We start from the raw sequence: 17,580 nt of genomic DNA, 5'->3' as shown, positions 1-17,580 counted from the left end.
AGGTGGCACATTGCAGAAACAGGAAAACAGAGAAAATAACATTATCACACATCTTCAACCAAACATCAGAAAGAACACAGAGAAAAGAAGAGAATGGAGAATATATAAAGAAAACAGATATTAAGCTGGTAGACACATCAAAATAAATATAACCATTTCACCTGGTTAAGATTTCAACCAAAATGAAGTCCTTGTTCTTTCCTTGCACAATAAATGTAACATTGTAACAAAATTACAAAAGCAATAAAACCAGTTTAAATTGAGTGAACGTTTGAAAGACACTGTTTAAAAGAACAATTTGTTTAACTGTGTGCATCTTAGCCAAGCTGGACCAGGACTCTTAAGAGGCTGAGAGAAAGAGGCACAGCTTCCCTGGCACACTATACAGGGAATGTACTCTTTCGCAGTAAAGTCTAGATGAATGACAGACTTTCAAAGATTTTGCTCCACCCAAAGGAAAGGACATATCACCTATCAAGGACTGGCAAGAAGTTTTTTTGGGTTGTTCTTTTTTTGTTTGGTTTATTTGGGGTATTTTTTATGGCACTAACTGGCAAGAAGAAAGAGACAGCTTTTGGCATATTTCCCTGCCATAAACACAAAAGAAAGCCTAACTGCAAAAAAAATTCCATACAATCCCAAGACTTTTGGAAGACTGAAGAATTATTATGCACTTGAATTACAATGACCATCCTAATGATTAAAGATGCAAAGCAATAATGCCCTTTCAAAAATTGTCAAAGGTAATTAAATGCTACTTAAATCTAGAAGACATATTAAAAATATATACTATACCTAAAGGATAGTTGTGTTGACTATTTGGAGGTATATTTTCTTTAGCCATGGAGATTAACATCTTGCTAGTTTCAGAAAGGTTCTCTGATTCCTTATTCTGAAAACAAAACAAAATGCCTTACTGCATCACAAAGTAGAAGAAATATTGCATAAAAGAACAACATTAGTAATGTAATTATTAGCACTGGAGAACAGACATTGAAATTAATGCTGGATTACCACATCAAAATTACTAATAGGAAAACTGTGATAAGAACAGGTTTTTTTAATTGTTATTTGCCTTTTATAGTTAATAGCTTTTGGAACAGAAATTTTGAGTATATTTATACTTTCCATTCCCATTCCAACACCCAAACTCTGGAGTGGGCAGAGGACAGATCACTGCTAATCAACTTCCCTAGAGAGGGGTGAAGGAGTAATAAAAGCCATTTACAAGACTCTTCTCACTTGCAAAACACAAGTCTTACTGTGTATGCCTGGTGACAAACAGGTTTTTAAAAATCTACATATAGATATGAGGTAGTCAAGTTGGAAATTACTTTGAATAAATAAATCTTTAATACATTCTTTAACAACAAATACAGTTTTAAGAGCACAGTAAAAGCAAGCTTCAATCAAGACTTTGGCAACAGAAGTATTAAAATTCAGGAAAGCTTTTTAATACTCTTACCCTCATTTCCATGTAAGGTAGATCATTTTCAAGTTCTGCCTTATCTTGTGCCAACTTGGCCTTCTGGTCTTCAATAAATTTTTCTAAATCATCCGCCATCATTTCTAGGTTACAGAAAAGATGCAGAACACGGCATTTACATTAGAACCTCAAAAATTTAAAGCTCAATTACTGTTCCCTAAGACAGCAGTTAAAAATCAGCAAATTTCTCCCTCAGAACTACAAGCCTTAAGATATTTGCTGGGTCAATAAAACAACTGACTTGGGAAACCCATCCATGGAAGAGACTACTTGATGTTTCACCTGTGAGAAAATTCAAATATTCCAGACTACAAATATTCCAGACTGAAGATACTTCTCTAATCTTTTTTCCTAACATAGTTGAAGTTTGGGGGTTGTTTTTTTAACTGCAGGTCTACCAGTGACCGTTCACTACACACTAGCACAAGCTTACTCTTAGTGAACTGTAAAATCAAAATTAGAGAAGGCAGAAAGGTAAACAGCATGAAGGAATTGTTAGAAAAGAGGTAGAAAAAGTGCAAAATACATGTACAGTCCAAAATAAGGACCAAATCACAGAACTAATTCTGTGTTTAACTTACTATCATGAGAGGTCTTAAAAATAATCATGTTTACTGAAAACAAAACATGATTTAAAAAAAAAAAAACCCTCACTAAATAATTGCATGGTGTTTCTGGAGTTGGAGCCAACAGCACCTGCCTCCTGTACCACTAAAATAGCAGAGGCAATAAGAAGCTGCAAGTCTGCAATAAACCTAAAATCAGGGATATGGGGAAACACTGACTGAGAATCAGACACTGATCTGTGTACATGTACTGAGGAAGAGCTAATTACCTCTCTTCCATTGGTTGTGCACCTTGCATATTTAACTGAAAGGCCTTTCCAAGCAGAAATTTTAGCACCTGATTTGTGAATTTAATGTCTATTGCTGCTTTTAATAACTTCATAATAAAAACTAAAGTCAATCAAATTCATGTCAATGGAACTGTACCAAAGTTGAATTAGAACAGTCCTATCAGAACTAAAAATATTGCAAATTATACCAACTACTTATGGAAAAAAAATGACAAAACCAGAAAGAATGACTTCATACAAGCCTACTCATCCTAATCTCTAGCCAACATTTTCACCAACTCCACTGGAGGAGGAGTTTTACAAAATGAAGATTACTGATTAAAAGAAAAAATCCTCAAGTTATATTCCATGCTTAAAAGAAGCACAAAACTAAGAAAATTATGACTCTCAAATCACTCCATGTGGCTTAAGCAAAATCCTGTCACATCCAGGATCTAAATTAAGACAGAAGTTTTTTTGAGGTTAATTCAATATATATCTTTATAAGATTGTATGAAGTAAACATGAGGCCAATAATAAAGGTATATTAGAAAATAGTTTCAGGAAGAGAATTGAAGAACTTAAAAACAACAGCAACAAAAAAACCCCAAACCACCATCTCAAAGATAATAAGGTAGCATACAGGTAAATATAAAAATAATGTGTCCAGAATGACTGGGATAAATTCTCAGTAGAAGCAAAATGAAAACAAAAAATGCACAAAGATAAAGTGAAGTAACTGCATGGTAACTTAATTTACAGAATACATTTGCTTGATGTATTCCTTAGAATGTACACCTTTAAACTTTTTCTTGATTCATAATATAAAATTATAACATTGTTACAAAGGAGGCAGAACGAGGCCAACCCATTTATAATTCCTAGTGGTAATACAGGAAAATCAATGCCAAAAATAAACACCCCCATCTGATTTGTCCTAAATCTTTAATCTCATTAGTTTTGCACACTGATAAAGGATAAAAGAAATCTGAAAGAGGATAAGTTTCCAGGCATGGTAAATTTTATTTAGCGTATTAGGTTACATAACAATAATGAAAAAACTGTTCTGAAAGGGTGAAACAACTTGTCATACTAAAAGAATTTAGAAGTTGGTCTCATCACCTACCCTGTGCTGCACAGTCATCAAGAGGAAAATTACCACATGTAGGAGGCACTGTGAGAAGCCTTTCCAAAAGCTCACTCACTGACTGTAACATCTATACTTCCTACTTCTATTTACAACAGCATTTATAAACTCCAGCACTGTTTCCAAATCAATGTATGGAAATGGTACCAAACTTATTCTGAGAGCTGGCATAAGGAAAGGAGTCTTTGCAGTGTATTTTCTAACTAGCATGAGGAACACAATGAATATTCCAGCATTCTGCACTCCTATCATACTGCTCAAAAGAGCAATATAATAAATTAAAAACCAAAGACAAAACAGTTACAGTTGAAGCACACAAGCAATCCAACCGGTGTGAAGAAAGCTGGCAGCTCTAGGCCTTGGAGAACACTAAGCTGACTAATGCTACAGCGCTGTTGATTCAGCATGCCTTTAATACAGCACAATCGCCTGGAAGAATAGTCAAATCCTTCTTAGAAACATCTAGACACTTTATGTCTTAACATCCTTCTACTTGAGTTGATCTTAAAACATTCATGAGTGCAAACTTTATGAGATAAGCAAAAAGAATATATTATACCAAAAAAATAAAAATGTCTTAGTTATTCTAAGCAAAAGAGTGACAAATTCTATGTGACGCATACACTGTTAAGTTCCAAAAATACATCAGCATGTAAGCAAATATCCTACTGAATATTAACCAATTTTATCATCTACTGTACCATGTGAAAAGATCACGACTAATCACAATAAAGAACACATTTCTGTCTGAGACGAGGGCTACCATAGCCCCCCGGTGTGCAGTGAACTATCTCGGAGGTGACAGCACCGAACTCACAAGGAACTCTCAGCTTCAAACCGACCTCCCATGGCTGCACAAGCACACTGACACACAGCCTGACACCATAACACCCCTTCAACTCAGAACAAAATAATTTATTTTCAGTTTAGCGATGCATCTGAATTATTTTTGTGCATTTCTAGATCCTTGCAATTACTAGTAAAAGTAGCAGATTCAAAACTAAGTTGGGAGACATCGCTCCATAGGCATGTACAGAACGCAAAGGGAAAGTCAAAATATGTTGTAAACACTTAAAAATCTGTCCGTATACCCTCAAAATTGTGAGATGCAAACATATTTTTCTATTTTTTTGGAAAACAGAGTATTTTGCAAATGGTATTTCTAAAAAACGTTTGATAGCACATATTTATCAGCCTGTCTTTATGTCTTGCAACTTTAAATCTTGGATACTTTGCACTCCCAAAACAATGTATTATTCAAAGTGAAATTCTATTAAACATACTGCTGCTATATATTCAAATACTGTCTGAAAACGTCCCATAAAAATATTTTTACATATTTTTTTCTTTCAGGAAGATTTTAGCTTTTCATAGGCTCTTTTACTTATTCAGAGTTTTCACAAAAGCAACTCTGAGTAATTAGTCACCTAGGTAGACTTCAACTTAAGCAAACATACCAAGCAATAGAAAGCATACAGATATTCAAGAACAGTAAGTCAAGTTTGAACATGACATTTTTATTGGATCTATGCCCAAACAGAGTTAATAATGCATGTCTCTCTATTCACGGTATCCAAAACATCTATGTGCGTATGTATTTTATGTACTATATTTACCTACGTATTGTAAAAGTACTTTATCACCTAAAGCGATATTTACTGCATTCCATTTTAATCTTTTTCTTCCCCTCCCAGTTGTTCAGGAAAACGCACACAATTTAAAATCAGCATGTGCAAGCAGATTTCGTCTCTTCTACGCCACCATAATACTGAAATATCATCAGGAGCACTGGCGAAATGGCAATTTCCATCCACGTGAACTGCAGCACGGGGGGCAAAGAGGGAAATGCTTTGAAAGAGCAACTATATGCCACGTTTAGTAATTGTACTTAAAAGTTAAACGGCCACTAATTGTGCCATTAAGAAACACTGTTCAAAGTTTAGCCCAAACTTCCTAAGGAATTAGTACTGACTGCTTCCGTAGCCTTGTGAATGGCACTTGGAATAAGCTACTGCTGCCAGAGACGTGCTCCCTGTACTTTTCTTTCAAATTCATTGCTGAAAAAGCACAGATTCCAGGGTTTGGCCGTTGACAAATAATAAACTCATGACTAAAGCAATCCATCTTCAGAACAACCAAGCAACAAGTTTCGCGAGTTACTTTCCCTCCCCTACAGGGCTTATCTATCTTTCAGAGCACATAATTTGATCCAAAATGACACTAATTTTGAAAAACTTTCAGACCCAGGAGATGAGGTTTATTTCTCCACGAGCAACAGCCCGGGGAAGCGCCTCTCCCTCGGCCTGCAGCGCCCGCCTCGCAACCTCCCTCCTTCCCTCCCTGGCAGCACCTCTGGGGCATTCCCGGAGGCTCCGGCCCCCGCGGGAGCAGCTGCGGGGCGGGGATGCGGCACTCGGGGCTCGGCCCCTTTCCGGATCGCGGCGCCGTTGTCAGGCAACGGCCGCACAACAAGCGGCCCCACCGGAGGGCTGGGACCAGCCAAGCCGAGCCGAGCCGAGCCGAGCCGAGCCCCGCCGCCCCCGCGGGGACCACCAGACCCGGCGGTACGCCCCGGGCGCGCCCCCGCCCCGTCCCGCCCCGGAGCCCGTCCTGCTCCGGAGCCCGTCCCGCTTCCCAGCGAACCCCCTGGCTCCCGCCGCCGCCCGCCCTGGGCTGTGAGCGATGCGGGCGATGGAAGCGCCCGGCGGGGCTGCGAGGAGGGTCCCCGGGCGCCGCGCCGCCCCCGCCGCCCGCTCACCGGTCCCGGCGGCCGCGGCTCCGTCCGCGCCCCGCGCGTTACCGCCGCCCCGGAACCCGGCGGGCGGTGCCGCGCAGCGCCCCCCGCTGCCCCGGAGGGCGGCGCGACTCGGCCTCCACCTCCTCCCGGGCGGGGAAAGGGAACGGGAGGGGAGGCGGCGGCGGCGGACGGGCTTCCCAGCGCCCCAGAGAAGGGCGCGCTGCGAAGGAGCACCGTGGGCCACCCGCTCCAACCTCCCTGCTCAAGCAGGGTCACCCTAGAGCACATGGCACAGGATTGCACCCAGACGGTTCTTGAGTATCTCCAGAGAGGGAGACTCCACAACCTTTCTGGGCAGTCTGTTCCAGTGGTCGGTAACCTACACAGTAACGAAGTTCTTCCTCATCTTTATTTCCTGTACATCATTTTTCTTGCCTCTTGTCCCATTGCTTAGCACTTCCCAGCAGAGCCTGGCTCCATCCTCTTGATGCCTCCCACTTTAGACACTTGTATGCATTGATAAGGACTCCTCTCAGTCGTCTCTTTCTGGAGGCTGAGCAAGCCCAGCTCCCTCAGCCTTTCCTCATGAAAGAGATGCTCCCGTCTCTTAAACATCTTTGTTGCCCTCCGCTGGACCCACTCCAGAAGTTCCGTGTCTCTCTCGTCCCGAGTAGCCCAGAACTGGACACAGTAATTTAAAAAGCAAAAGTAAATAAATAAATGGATAAATAGTGAGAAAAGCCTCCGCCCGGCCGAGGTCAGGGTTCTGCGGTGCCGCTACACGGGGCGAACGGGTCGGGCCCAGCCGCGTGCAGAGCCGAGCGCGGCCGCTGGGGGCGCAGCGCCGCCCTCCCCGGGCCTGCGCGGACCGTACCACCCTCGGCCCGCACCCCCGCCCTGCGCTTGGTTCCGCCGGCGGCCCGGTGCGGCGGTGTGGGGCCGGGGCCGGGGCCGGGGCCGGGGCCAGGGCCGGTATCGGTATCGGGGCGATGGCGGCGGCGGGAAGCGGCGCCTCCGGGAGCGGGATGGCGCAGAAGACGTGGGAGCTGGCGAACAACATGCAGGAGGCGCAGAGCATCGACGAGATCTACAAGTACGACCGCAAGCAGCAGCAGGAGATCCTGGCGGCCAAGCCCTGGACCAAGGAGTGAGTGGGAGCGGGCCGGCGGAGCGGCCGGGCGGGCGGGCGGGCGGTGAGGACCGGCCGGATCTGATTGATGGCTCTGCATTCCCTTCCCGGCCTCTGCGTTGTTGCAGCCACCATTACTTCAAGTACTGCAAGATCTCTGCGCTGGCGCTGCTGAAGATGGTGATGCACGCCAGGTCCGGCGGCAACCTGGAGGTGATGGGGCTCATGCTGGGCAAGGTGGACGGGGAGACCATGATCATCATGGACAGCTTCGCCCTGCCCGTGGAGGGCACCGAGACCCGCGTCAACGCGCAGGCCGCCGCCTACGAGTACATGGCTGCCTACATCGAGAACGCCAAGCAGGTAGGGAGAGGTGACAGGGGGTGTCTGACCCCCCACGTGGAGATCCTTGTGAGCTACAGGAACATACCTGGGGGATTGCAGGCTTCCTCCCTCCCCCAGTGATGAAGTGCCTGCCCGATTGTCCTGTCTCTCCTCAAACATGACAGTAAGAACTATGTCAGCAGCACGGAACGCAGGGCCCTGTAAACATTTTCACGTCCATATTTCCCTGACTTACAGTAGGTCAGCAAAGGTTGGACACAATGATCTTGGAGGTCTTTTCCAACCTTAAAGATTCTGTGGAAAGTAGTGCATTCTCCTTCCCTGTGTAAATTATTTTCATTGCTGAGGAAGTGTTTTAATGGCTGAGGCTGCTGGCTGTGTGAGAGAGTGTGTTTCTAAAACAACTGATACTTCTTTCTGAAAACAGTATGCAAAATTAAATATATGCGTGCATTGGACATACTTAGTATTTATAGATCAGAATTACGAACATTCTCACCTTCTTCTGAGGTCTTACTGTATAGTATGCTGCTCTTTTCCATACGAAGAAAAAAAAGAAATTGTGAAGAAAATGCCAATGAAGGAATAAGTAAGTTTCAGTGCAACTTAATTATTCATATTTATCGTTTGGAAATTTAGATGAACAGACGTGCTTGTCTGTTTTCCATCTTTGTCACTTTCTATTCAGAGATCCATGTCACGTTAAAACTGACTCTACAGTGAAGTTCTCATGTGCAGAAGGATAACAGAAATACAGCTCTGCTCTGTGGCTGATCTGGAAACCAGCACAGCACATCAGAGCACTTGCTGATGTGCTTCTTCCAATACAGGACAATTCTAATCTAGAAATAAGAGTTGAAATAACTTTTAACTTTCCAGGCTCAAATAGTTTTGATACCAGTTAACCCACTGATTTTTAAACCAGCTAAAATTAGAAGCCCCTTACATACTAAGTGAGTATAACAGAGGAATATTTGGGATATGTTGGAGAGTTGTATTTATTATGTTCATAGACTTCCATAGAGTTGAAGATACTGAAATGGACGTGCATTAGGCTGAATCATAACAGCAACAAAGAGTAAACATAATGCAGAAATAATTATATTCTGGGACTTTTTTTAATAATTAATCCCTGAGAGAAAAAGTAGAAATAATTCATTTAATCTAGTTCGCTTTATCTGAAAACAATGTCGTGATGCTAATACTCTTGTTGCAAAAAGTAGGTAACTTGAAGAGATGTCTTTGCCTAAAGATACAGTCATGCAGTCATACTATCTTTAAGTAAAAATATATTCATAGAATCCCATTCTTAAGTAGAAGTACAGAATTACAAAATGGTAAATATGTAGCATAAAATTTTAAACAGCTTGTCTTAGGTTTAAAACAGTCTAGGTTTCTGTAGTTCTTATGTGATAGGAAATGGTTTTTTCCCATTCTTCAGTTTTGTCTGTAGTTGGTTTCACAATTTTGAAACGGAACTTGTGTGCAAATAAAATAACTCAACTTTCCTGGTGCTCTGGCAGAGTTTTCATGCTGGCTGTTTCATATTTGATTTTGGCAAGCACTTGTTCCTGGAATAGCTCTTTTTATCATTAGGTTGCTAGCTAATATATTCCCTTATATAAAAGTGCTTTATCGATGCTGCCATTCCAGTTACTTGATTCTCCATGGACAGGATCTGGTCTTAATGTAGTTCAAATGTATTATTTGGCTTTGAAAAACAATACAAGTTCTTTTGTGTTTTGTTGGTCTCTCTCATGGCAGTTGTAAAGAAAATATAAATATTCTTTACCAGTTAAAAAATAAAGTAGGCAGTTTGTGTTTTCTGTCTCATTGTTACTGGGGCAGCCAGTAAACAATTCCTTAGAGAGGATTAAAAAAATTAGGTTCAATGGGTTTTTGTTCTTCTGGGGTTTTTTGGCTTTGCTTTTTTCCAGTATTTTTAGACATAGCCAAGTGTATTATTTGGAAACTCCTACTTTGAGGTTTTCTTTGATAAAAAAGTTGTCAAAAGTTCATCTTTTGGCTTTTAAACCTGTCTCCAGGCAATCATTTCTGTCACTCCTGATGTTTGAAAGCATGTTTTTGAAATTGTTTTTTAAACCTATCAGTAATCTAATTGTATATGCCTGTGAGATATGTTACCCTCTACTGATGTTCCCTACATCACGTGAGATTAGATATACTTGTGTTATATCCCTAAGAAATTTCTCAGCCCTGCTGAGGAGCTGCAGCTCACCATCCAGCTGTGTGGAACCTCTTCTGTGTTTCAGCTGTGACTGAAGCAGGAGCTCCAGGTTCCTTGCAGGCTTCTGTTCTGTTCTGTGGCAGCAGCTGTAGCAGAGAATGCCAGTACAACTCATTGTAGGGTTTCTAGGGAATATTTTAACACGAGTTGAAATTGCTGTTTATCCCTCAGCTCCTTGCATTGTGCTGGAAGTGCCGCTGGAGGGCAGCCGGTGCTTTGGGAATGGAGCTGAGCGCCGGGGCTATTTCCCTTCCCTTCTTTCTTAGGTCGGACGCCTGGAAAATGCCATCGGCTGGTACCACAGTCACCCCGGCTACGGCTGCTGGCTCTCGGGGATCGACGTCAGCACCCAGATGCTTAATCAGCAATTTCAGGAACCCTTCGTAGCAGTGGTTGTAAGTACTGCCTGGTGGGTGAAAACCCTGCATAGCAAATCATGTTGAAGGGAATCACTTTTGGATTTCTGTCTGTTAGCATTTTAGTAGTGTGTACTTTGTGTGATGGAGGTGTTAGATCCACACTTTAAACTGGTGCCACTCCTGCTTTGCTGGCCAGTAGTGTTGCTTGCCTAGACCTTTCTCACTGCATTGTTTCAGTTATGGTATAGTTCTTAAGCATAAGGTGTTTGAAGTATTTAGGAAATAAGGAAAAGGAGTTTGAAAAAATAATCCACTGAAGGCTATTTATATTCCCATCTTTTTAGAGTCTCATACCAACAGAAAAAGTACTGTTTATGACAGAATTAATACAATTTGCATGAATTACATTTCTGAGATAAAATTACTGTGTAATTATAAAATGTATGTAAAGAGTATCGCCTGTATTTCTACAGATTGATCCAACAAGAACAATATCTGCAGGAAAAGTAAATCTTGGAGCTTTTAGGACATATCCTAAGGTAAATAGTTAAAATTATCTAAAATCATTTAGTGTGTGAACGCTGACGTGTCTTTAAATTATTGTCTGAGTTTGGTCTGCTGTGCTGTACTGAATGTTCATTCCAAAGGAAGTTGTGCCCATACACTGGTTACTGAGTACCTTTGGATATTGATTACATTTATAAAGGCTGACTTCTAGTTTGGTTTTCATTGAGTTTTGGCAGTGTTAAATCAATTACACTATCCAGATTGTGGAGTTTTGTCCCAAAATTATGTAGCTGGTTTTTAATGGATGTAGTTGTAGGTAGCATTCATCAAAATTGTTTTATGTTAGTTCTTCTCTGTTTATTTTTTAGCCCTAAAACAAAATGTTAATAGCGTGTTTAATATGTTATAGTTTCCTTTTCATTTTGGAAAACTATCTAAATAGTTTTATCAAAACTATCTGCTTATCTTTTTCAAATAAATATTATAAATCTTCACAAACTAATGTACAAAAAGTTAATTAAACAATATAGGTTTATATATAAAAATATATAAAAAATATATAAAAAATATATTAAAAAATCACATCAATATTGGAGATCTAGGTCTCCAAATGCATCCTCTCATGTGTACTTCTGGCTGTGCTGTTTAATTTCAGTCCAATAAAGTTCAGTTATTAATGACTCATCAAGAACTTCAGACAGCCATCCAGTAAAAAAAACCCCAAAAATTAATTATTTAATAAAAATTAAATTTTTTAATTAATAAAAATGTTTGTGAGAGGTCCGTGCATTGTTTTTGTGTTGACAAAAACATAAGAGATCTTAGACGAGTTTGTGATTCAGGAGAATGTTCACTTCTGTGGGCAAAACCACTTCATAAATACTTTGAGAATTTTGAACAGGGAGAAGAATCCTGTACCTGAAAACCAAATCACATCTGGAAAATGCACATGAGAAGCATATTTTTAGGGAGTTCTCAGAGTGGACTGCAGGCAGTTCTTGCTTAGTCAGTAGCTGTGAATGGCACCATCTTGGCTAAACAAGTAACTGAAAGTTGTAGGTATCTCTAAGGCATATACCTGGATGTTTCTTACCTCTTCTCAAATCTTCCCTCAAAATTTCCAAGAACAGGTAGAGAAATACTGTCTAAGAAGAAGCTTGCCTTTTCTTTGATCTGAGAAATTATCTAATCTTAGCTTGCCATGTTGCTCATTTGAAAAAACTCAAGTATGGCCACTAGTTTTCTTTTGATAAGCCTGCAAATTTAATGACTAGTACAGTTAGTAAAGCCAAATGTAAACCTGAGGTCCAAGAAAATTCTGAATATCAGGCTACCAGGGGAAATGTCATTTTCTCTAGACAAAAACAATCTAGAATTGCATAAACTAGAATTTTTTGGTAAGCTTTAGGCATTTTGAAAAGCCCCACAATGACTGTGTCATCTTTGCCATTTGTTAAATTTTTAGGGCTATAAACCTCCAGATGAAGGTCCCTCTGAATACCAAACTATTCCACTCAATAAAATAGAAGACTTCGGTGTACATTGTAAACAGTAAGTAACAAAAAAATACTAACTTTCTTATTTTTGGTGTGTTTAGGTTAATGATTCAATATGGAAAAGTAAATTTCTTGTAATGTTTCAAATCTTGAAGTTCACCGTGGCTTTAGCACTCTTGTTTTTGTGAGAAAAGTGTTACTGGCATATAGGAGATATTTTAATAAGGGAGAACTCTGCAAAGATGAAGATGAACCTGATTAAAAGCTTTAGCAGTTGATTTCTGAACACTTTTAAGTAGTGATGCGTTGTTGGGGCAGGGAGGAGAGGGTCAGATGTTGATTGATCAGCAGGACTGGGGAGGCCGTGATCCCACTGCTCTTCTGAGTAGGGGCAAGTGCTGTGCAGCTCCTTTTCTTGCATTCCTGGGAGTGTTAATTTGTAACACCATTAAAGCTTGGCTTTCAAAATAGGTATGGTAGAATGTAAGATTGTTTGCCTGTTTGTAACATTTACTGCTAGGAAGCATTCCTCAAGAAATTATAAGTGATACATGCAAAACTACAATCATCTGTTAGTTATTACAGTGTGGAAGAACCCAAACATGGAATAAGTTGTTAAGAGAATAAATAAAATACTCTTGAAATCTCATTTAACAGAGCACAGCAGTATGTATGGGGATTATGTATTAAATCTATATATTAATTACTTATGGAAAATCATAGAGAGAATTGTAACTGGGAGTAACCTTAAGTGCTTTGAATGTTTGAAGATATTTGCCATTGATAAGAATTTTTTAAGTTGCATGTACTTCAGATGTGATAGTCAAGCAAACATATTTAGATGGACACTTATTTTGTTTGCATGTTTGTTTTTAAAGGTATTATGCTTTAGAAGTCTCATACTTTAAATCATCTTTGGATCGTAAATTGCTTGAGCTGTTGTGGAACAAGTACTGGGTGAACACTCTCAGTTCTTCTAGTTTGCTTACTGTAAGTACCACAGTTATTGCATTGATTCATTCATGAGTCTGAAAGCCAGGCCCTCTGCTGTAAAATGCTTAATAGCACACTGATAGATACAGACCCCACATTAAGAATCTGTCAGATAAAACAAGAAGGGAAGATTTTCCTAATCATAAATACTGAAATATTCCTCATATCAGCTCTGTAAAAGTAGAAGGTGGGAATAACATGTTTAATTTTACTGAATTCTCTCTATACATAGAGATTTTGTCTTAAATACTTTTTTACTTTGTATCTCTGTAGAGCACTGCAGTGAATAATGGTGTTTAATAAGTAAGCATTTATGAAAAAATAAACACTGAAACTGTTAAAACTAGGTTACAATAGAAATACTGCAGGTATACCTTCAGTATTACAGCTGAGCATCTTCTCTGCAGAAGCCAATTTTTTTTCTCTCTTAGTCAAAACCAACTGAGTTTTACTTACTCCTACATAACTTAGGGCATGGGTTGAAAGTAATAAAAAGAACCCAATTCAGGCTTTAGGTATTGAGCATTTGCCAGATGTTCATCTTTGGTTCTCTTAACCACCACTCATGTTCTATATCACTTCAATTGCAGATATAGATTAAAATAAGCAGCACTACACTTTCAAGAACTTATCTCAGGTTTGGTTTATTTTGTGTATAAATGCTTGAATTCATAGCTTAAATTCAGAATATTTATTCCTTTCTTTCTCCAAAGAATGCTGACTATACCACTGGCCAGGTCTTTGATTTGTCTGAAAAACTAGAACAGTCAGAAGCTCAGCTTGGAAGGGGTAGTTTCATGCTGGGTTTAGAGACTCATGACAAGAAGTCAGAAGACAAACTTGCAAAAGCAACAAGAGACAGGTAAGATAACACATCCATGTGTTCTTCATGTAAAAAGTATTATTTTAAACTTTTACCATGCCTGTAATTGTGACCTGAGAATATTAGAGATAAGAATTAGATTATAGATAGGAATGAGAGACTCCAGAAGTCACTAGTTGTTTTTGAAAGTTAAAGAAACTCTTGCCTCTATTAAACCTATAATGAATTTTTAATTTTGGGGGGTTTGGAATAAATTTAATTCTAGCTTATTGAACAAAAAATTGCTGTAAAATTCCATCGGTATCTGGCAAACAAAAAAAATGTTTTCTGTCTAATGCAAAATTGTAACTTTGCTAGAAATTAGCACATTTTTATGGTTAATCAGGTTAAAACCAACAGTAAGTAAAATTACGGCACAGAACATGATTTTAAGAACTAGTGTTAACAGTCCAGTAAGTGTAGTTTACACTTAATACTTCTACTAATGTAAAATTATGAACTCTTTTTCTCATATTTCTTAATTAATGTGGGTTTTTTTTTTTTAGAAATAAGAAAAGGTTGGGGTTTTGTTGTTGTTTTTTGTTTTTAAGAATTAGCTTGCAGATATTCTGGCCTTTGTATTTAGCTACCCTGCCTAACAGCAAATACTTGCTATTGTTATTTAATAAACTTCTTATCACTGGGAGTACAGCATTATTTCAAATAAATAATTTGTTATATTTTCTCTCAGTTTTCCTTATGTTTATTGGTGATCAGCTCTGTTTATTTTGAGCTTTGAAATACACAAGTTGCTTGCAGCAATACTCACATCTCTTTTTCGATAGTCTTAAAAATTATACATATGCTTAGGCTGTATCATGTTAGAGTCACCATTTTTCCAAGTAAAATCTTTTAATAGAGAATAATAGTATCCAACAGCTCATACAGTTGGGTTGTTCAAAAACATCATATTTGGCAAATTTCAGACTTTGAAAACCAAGAAATACTGCACTGTGTATGGTGGTACAAACTCAGGTCCATCTGTGGAGAAGGCAGGACTCACCTGCACACACCTTAGGAGTATTCTGAGTGAGATGTAGTAATTCCACTTAATAAGGAAACAATTCTGTAGAATCCCTTGGAGCAGAGTGCAAAAATTGAACAAAATCTGGGATGTTTGCTTATTTTCAGATTTTTAGGCTTTCTGTTCCTCTTCCCCATCACTTTATCTTAATAACAGAACAGTTTCCTGGTATTCTCTCCTCCGGCACACCTTTGTTTACTTTTCCTGGAAAGTTAACAGCTCTTACAAGTTTTCTAACAAATATGATCGAGTTGGAGGGGGGTTGATTTTATAAAAATGAATACTCATTTAGCCTATTTCAACTGAAGAATACATTTGCAGTGGAGATAATGCTGTTGCTAGCTCATAGCAGCCAGGTTAAGTGATATGTCCTAATTCCTGTAGGGAAACAGAATAGCAATGCTTTAAAGACATGAAGAGGATGGAGTTGCTGATAAGTTTGCATTGCTGTTTTGAGTCCCATAACGCTGCATTTTATTTTCCCCTTATTCTCACATGTTTACAGTTATTCTAAGAAATAGCTCCTTCTCTGATCATGCTACTATATTATTTGTTGCAGCAGTTCTAGCTATTTTTCTTCTCTGTTGTTATTTAGTCTTCATCAGTAGTTAGTTTATAAATTGTAAGGTATTGGAAGGAATTGTTTTTGTCATAAATTCTGCTTTCCTGTGCAACAAAAGCTACCGTAGTTCCCAAAATGGAGTGTAAAACTTCTACAGATGGATGTTTTTCTCCAATTAGTGATCTTTCCTAAGAGAAAAGTAAAGACAGTAGAAGACCTGTGCAGACACGGGACAATGAATTTACTGTCACCTAAATTACTGTGAAGAAATAAGGCTGCAAAGATCACTAAAGGATTATTAGACATACCTGTTTTAGGGAAAACAGTGTTGTAAAGCATTAGCATAAAGGTGCTTACACTGGGCTATATGATAACTTCTGTTACTGTTCATGAACATCTCTAAGCCGTTTTCTAAGGGGACATGCATTAGCCAAATTGTGCTCCAAGTCAGCTTGCTTTCCCTAGGATTCCTTTATCTGTCTAATAGTAATTTGTCCCTATTCCCCGTGCCTTCAGTCCTGTTTCATATTTTGCATTTGTACAGTCTAGGGTTTTTTAGTTAGTTTGACACTACATTTGCCCGGGAAAACTTGGATCAGTAGGAATCCTCTCAGCTCTTTAGGGGTTTTGCACATTACATATTTTGCCCAATTACTGATTTGTTCTATAAACTTTTCTTTAATGTTCCCTGTAAAGTTTCTCAGAGGAACCATGGTTACTGTACACTACTATCCTGGGCTTGGGCAAAGGAGATAAGGTAGAGAGCAGTGAGAGCCTGCAGGTATTGATAATACCAGCTGATAGCTCCATTCCCTTAAGGATTTTTTTTTTTTTTTTTGTTCAGATGACCACACAGCCCACTTGCTATTGCTAATGTAAGATATCCTAAATTGCAAGACAAAGTTTTCTGGAATTAGTCTTTGTGTGTATAGTCAGTTTGCTTTTTAGGTAACAAAAAGGTATTGGCAACAATGGCTAAATTCCTGTGTGTGACTTTTCCTTTCTGGACAGTTTTTAAGATTCATGGGGTTATGGGCACCCTGAACTTTCAAAACAGCTGGATATCTTTAAAGAAAATGACAGTTCAGTTTTTGTCCAACATTGAATTTATGCTTGTTTTTCAGCTGCAAGACCACCATAGAAGCTATACATGGATTGATGTCTCAGGTTATTAAGGATAAACTTTTTAATCAAATTAATATAGCTTGAAGTGCATTACCAGTTGATATGTATCTCCAAAGCAGAAAATATCATCGTTTCTTTTGCTTGGACTTGTTCAGTTTGGGAAATGAAGCTGAAGTGGAAAATTATTCATCTAATTTGTAGTACTTTAATATTTCCCACCTGTCTGACCAGTTTTAAAGAACAAAATGTTCCAAAATGTAGTGCAACTTTTTGTTCTTTATCATAAAACCAATTTGCAGAATTGTTCCAAAGGAAAATAAATGTGACTAACTGGATTTTGCTCTTAGATATTTATCTCTATTATCCAACTGCAATAAAAGAATTTTGAAACTAAATGTGCGTTTTGGGCCTTGATATTTTTGGCAAACGTTTATCTTCTCTTACTCTTATTGTTCTGTAGAAAAGTTCTGTCTGCTCAGATTAGATAGGTAACCTACATAATGTAAGAAGTCTGTTTCTCAGATTTTAATATCTGTGCTTAATTTTAAGAATTGAAATCCCACTTGTTTATCTTTTAACAAGTTATTAAATTTAATGGAGTCTTTCCTGATTGAGGTTCACTGGTCCAGCCAGAAATGGTTTCTTTCACAGTAATGAAACATTTATGCATGGTACAACAGTATTTTGCTTATAGCTTCACACTCATAATGGACATTTTTTATTTC

The 17,580-nt window shown here is 38.9% G+C and overlaps 2 protein-coding genes across 18 annotated transcripts in view; one reads left to right on the top strand and one right to left on the bottom strand.

The window, feature by feature from the left end:
• CSPP1 (centrosome and spindle pole associated protein 1) overlaps positions 1 to 6,284 on the bottom strand; it is a 61,152-nt gene extending 54,868 nt beyond the window's left edge. For 13 of the 17 annotated variants that reach the window (XM_088175873.1, XM_014873015.2, XM_088175881.1 and 10 more), the window contains exons 1-3: positions 6,227 to 6,282; positions 1,466 to 1,569; positions 796 to 892 (exon numbers count right to left, since the gene is read on the bottom strand). In XM_088175873.1, the coding sequence (XP_088031999.1) occupies positions 796 to 892; positions 1,466 to 1,567 (199 nt within the window). In that variant the 5' untranslated portion in view covers positions 1,568 to 1,569; positions 6,227 to 6,282. Of the gene's footprint in view, positions 1 to 795; positions 893 to 1,465; positions 1,570 to 6,226 lie in introns of all 17 variants that reach the window. The other 4 variants (XM_014873012.2, XM_014873014.2, XM_088175932.1 and 1 more) reach the window with 2 other exon arrangements.
• Positions 6,285 to 7,075: 791 nt separating this feature from the next.
• On the top strand, positions 7,076 to 17,250 carry COPS5 (COP9 signalosome subunit 5). Its single transcript, XM_014873082.2, has 8 exons — positions 7,076 to 7,352; positions 7,463 to 7,697; positions 10,194 to 10,322; positions 10,760 to 10,825; positions 12,259 to 12,344; positions 13,168 to 13,279; positions 13,996 to 14,144; positions 16,855 to 17,250. The coding sequence occupies exons 1-8, from the start codon at positions 7,195 to 7,197 to the stop codon at positions 16,937 to 16,939; spliced, it is 1,020 nt and encodes a 339-aa protein (XP_014728568.1). The 5' UTR covers positions 7,076 to 7,194; the 3' UTR covers positions 16,940 to 17,250.
• The last annotated feature ends 330 nt before the right edge of the window (positions 17,251 to 17,580 follow it).

Source organism: Sturnus vulgaris, chromosome 1 (assembly GCF_052056855.1).
Source record: "Sturnus vulgaris isolate bStuVul1 chromosome 1, bStuVul1.hap1, whole genome shotgun sequence".
In the NCBI taxonomy this organism is placed as follows: domain Eukaryota; kingdom Metazoa; phylum Chordata; class Aves; order Passeriformes; family Sturnidae; genus Sturnus; species Sturnus vulgaris.
Note: the sequence above shows the minus strand (reverse complement) of the source record. Positions and strands in the feature narration are given on the sequence as shown.

What these genes read in the sequence shown, in the direction of transcription:
- COPS5 (XM_014873082.2), top strand. Translation starts at nt 7,195, where the DNA reads ATGGCGGCGGCGGGAAGCGGCGCCTCCGGGAGCGGGATGGCGCAGAAG. An exon ending in ACATCGAGAACGCCAAGCAG is followed by an intron (nt 7,698 to 10,193) that starts GTAGGGAGAGGT and finishes CTTCTTTCTTAG; the next exon opens with GTCGGACGCCTGGAAAATGC. An exon ending in AACCCTTCGTAGCAGTGGTT is followed by an intron (nt 10,323 to 10,759) that starts GTAAGTACTGCC and finishes GTATTTCTACAG; the next exon opens with ATTGATCCAACAAGAACAAT.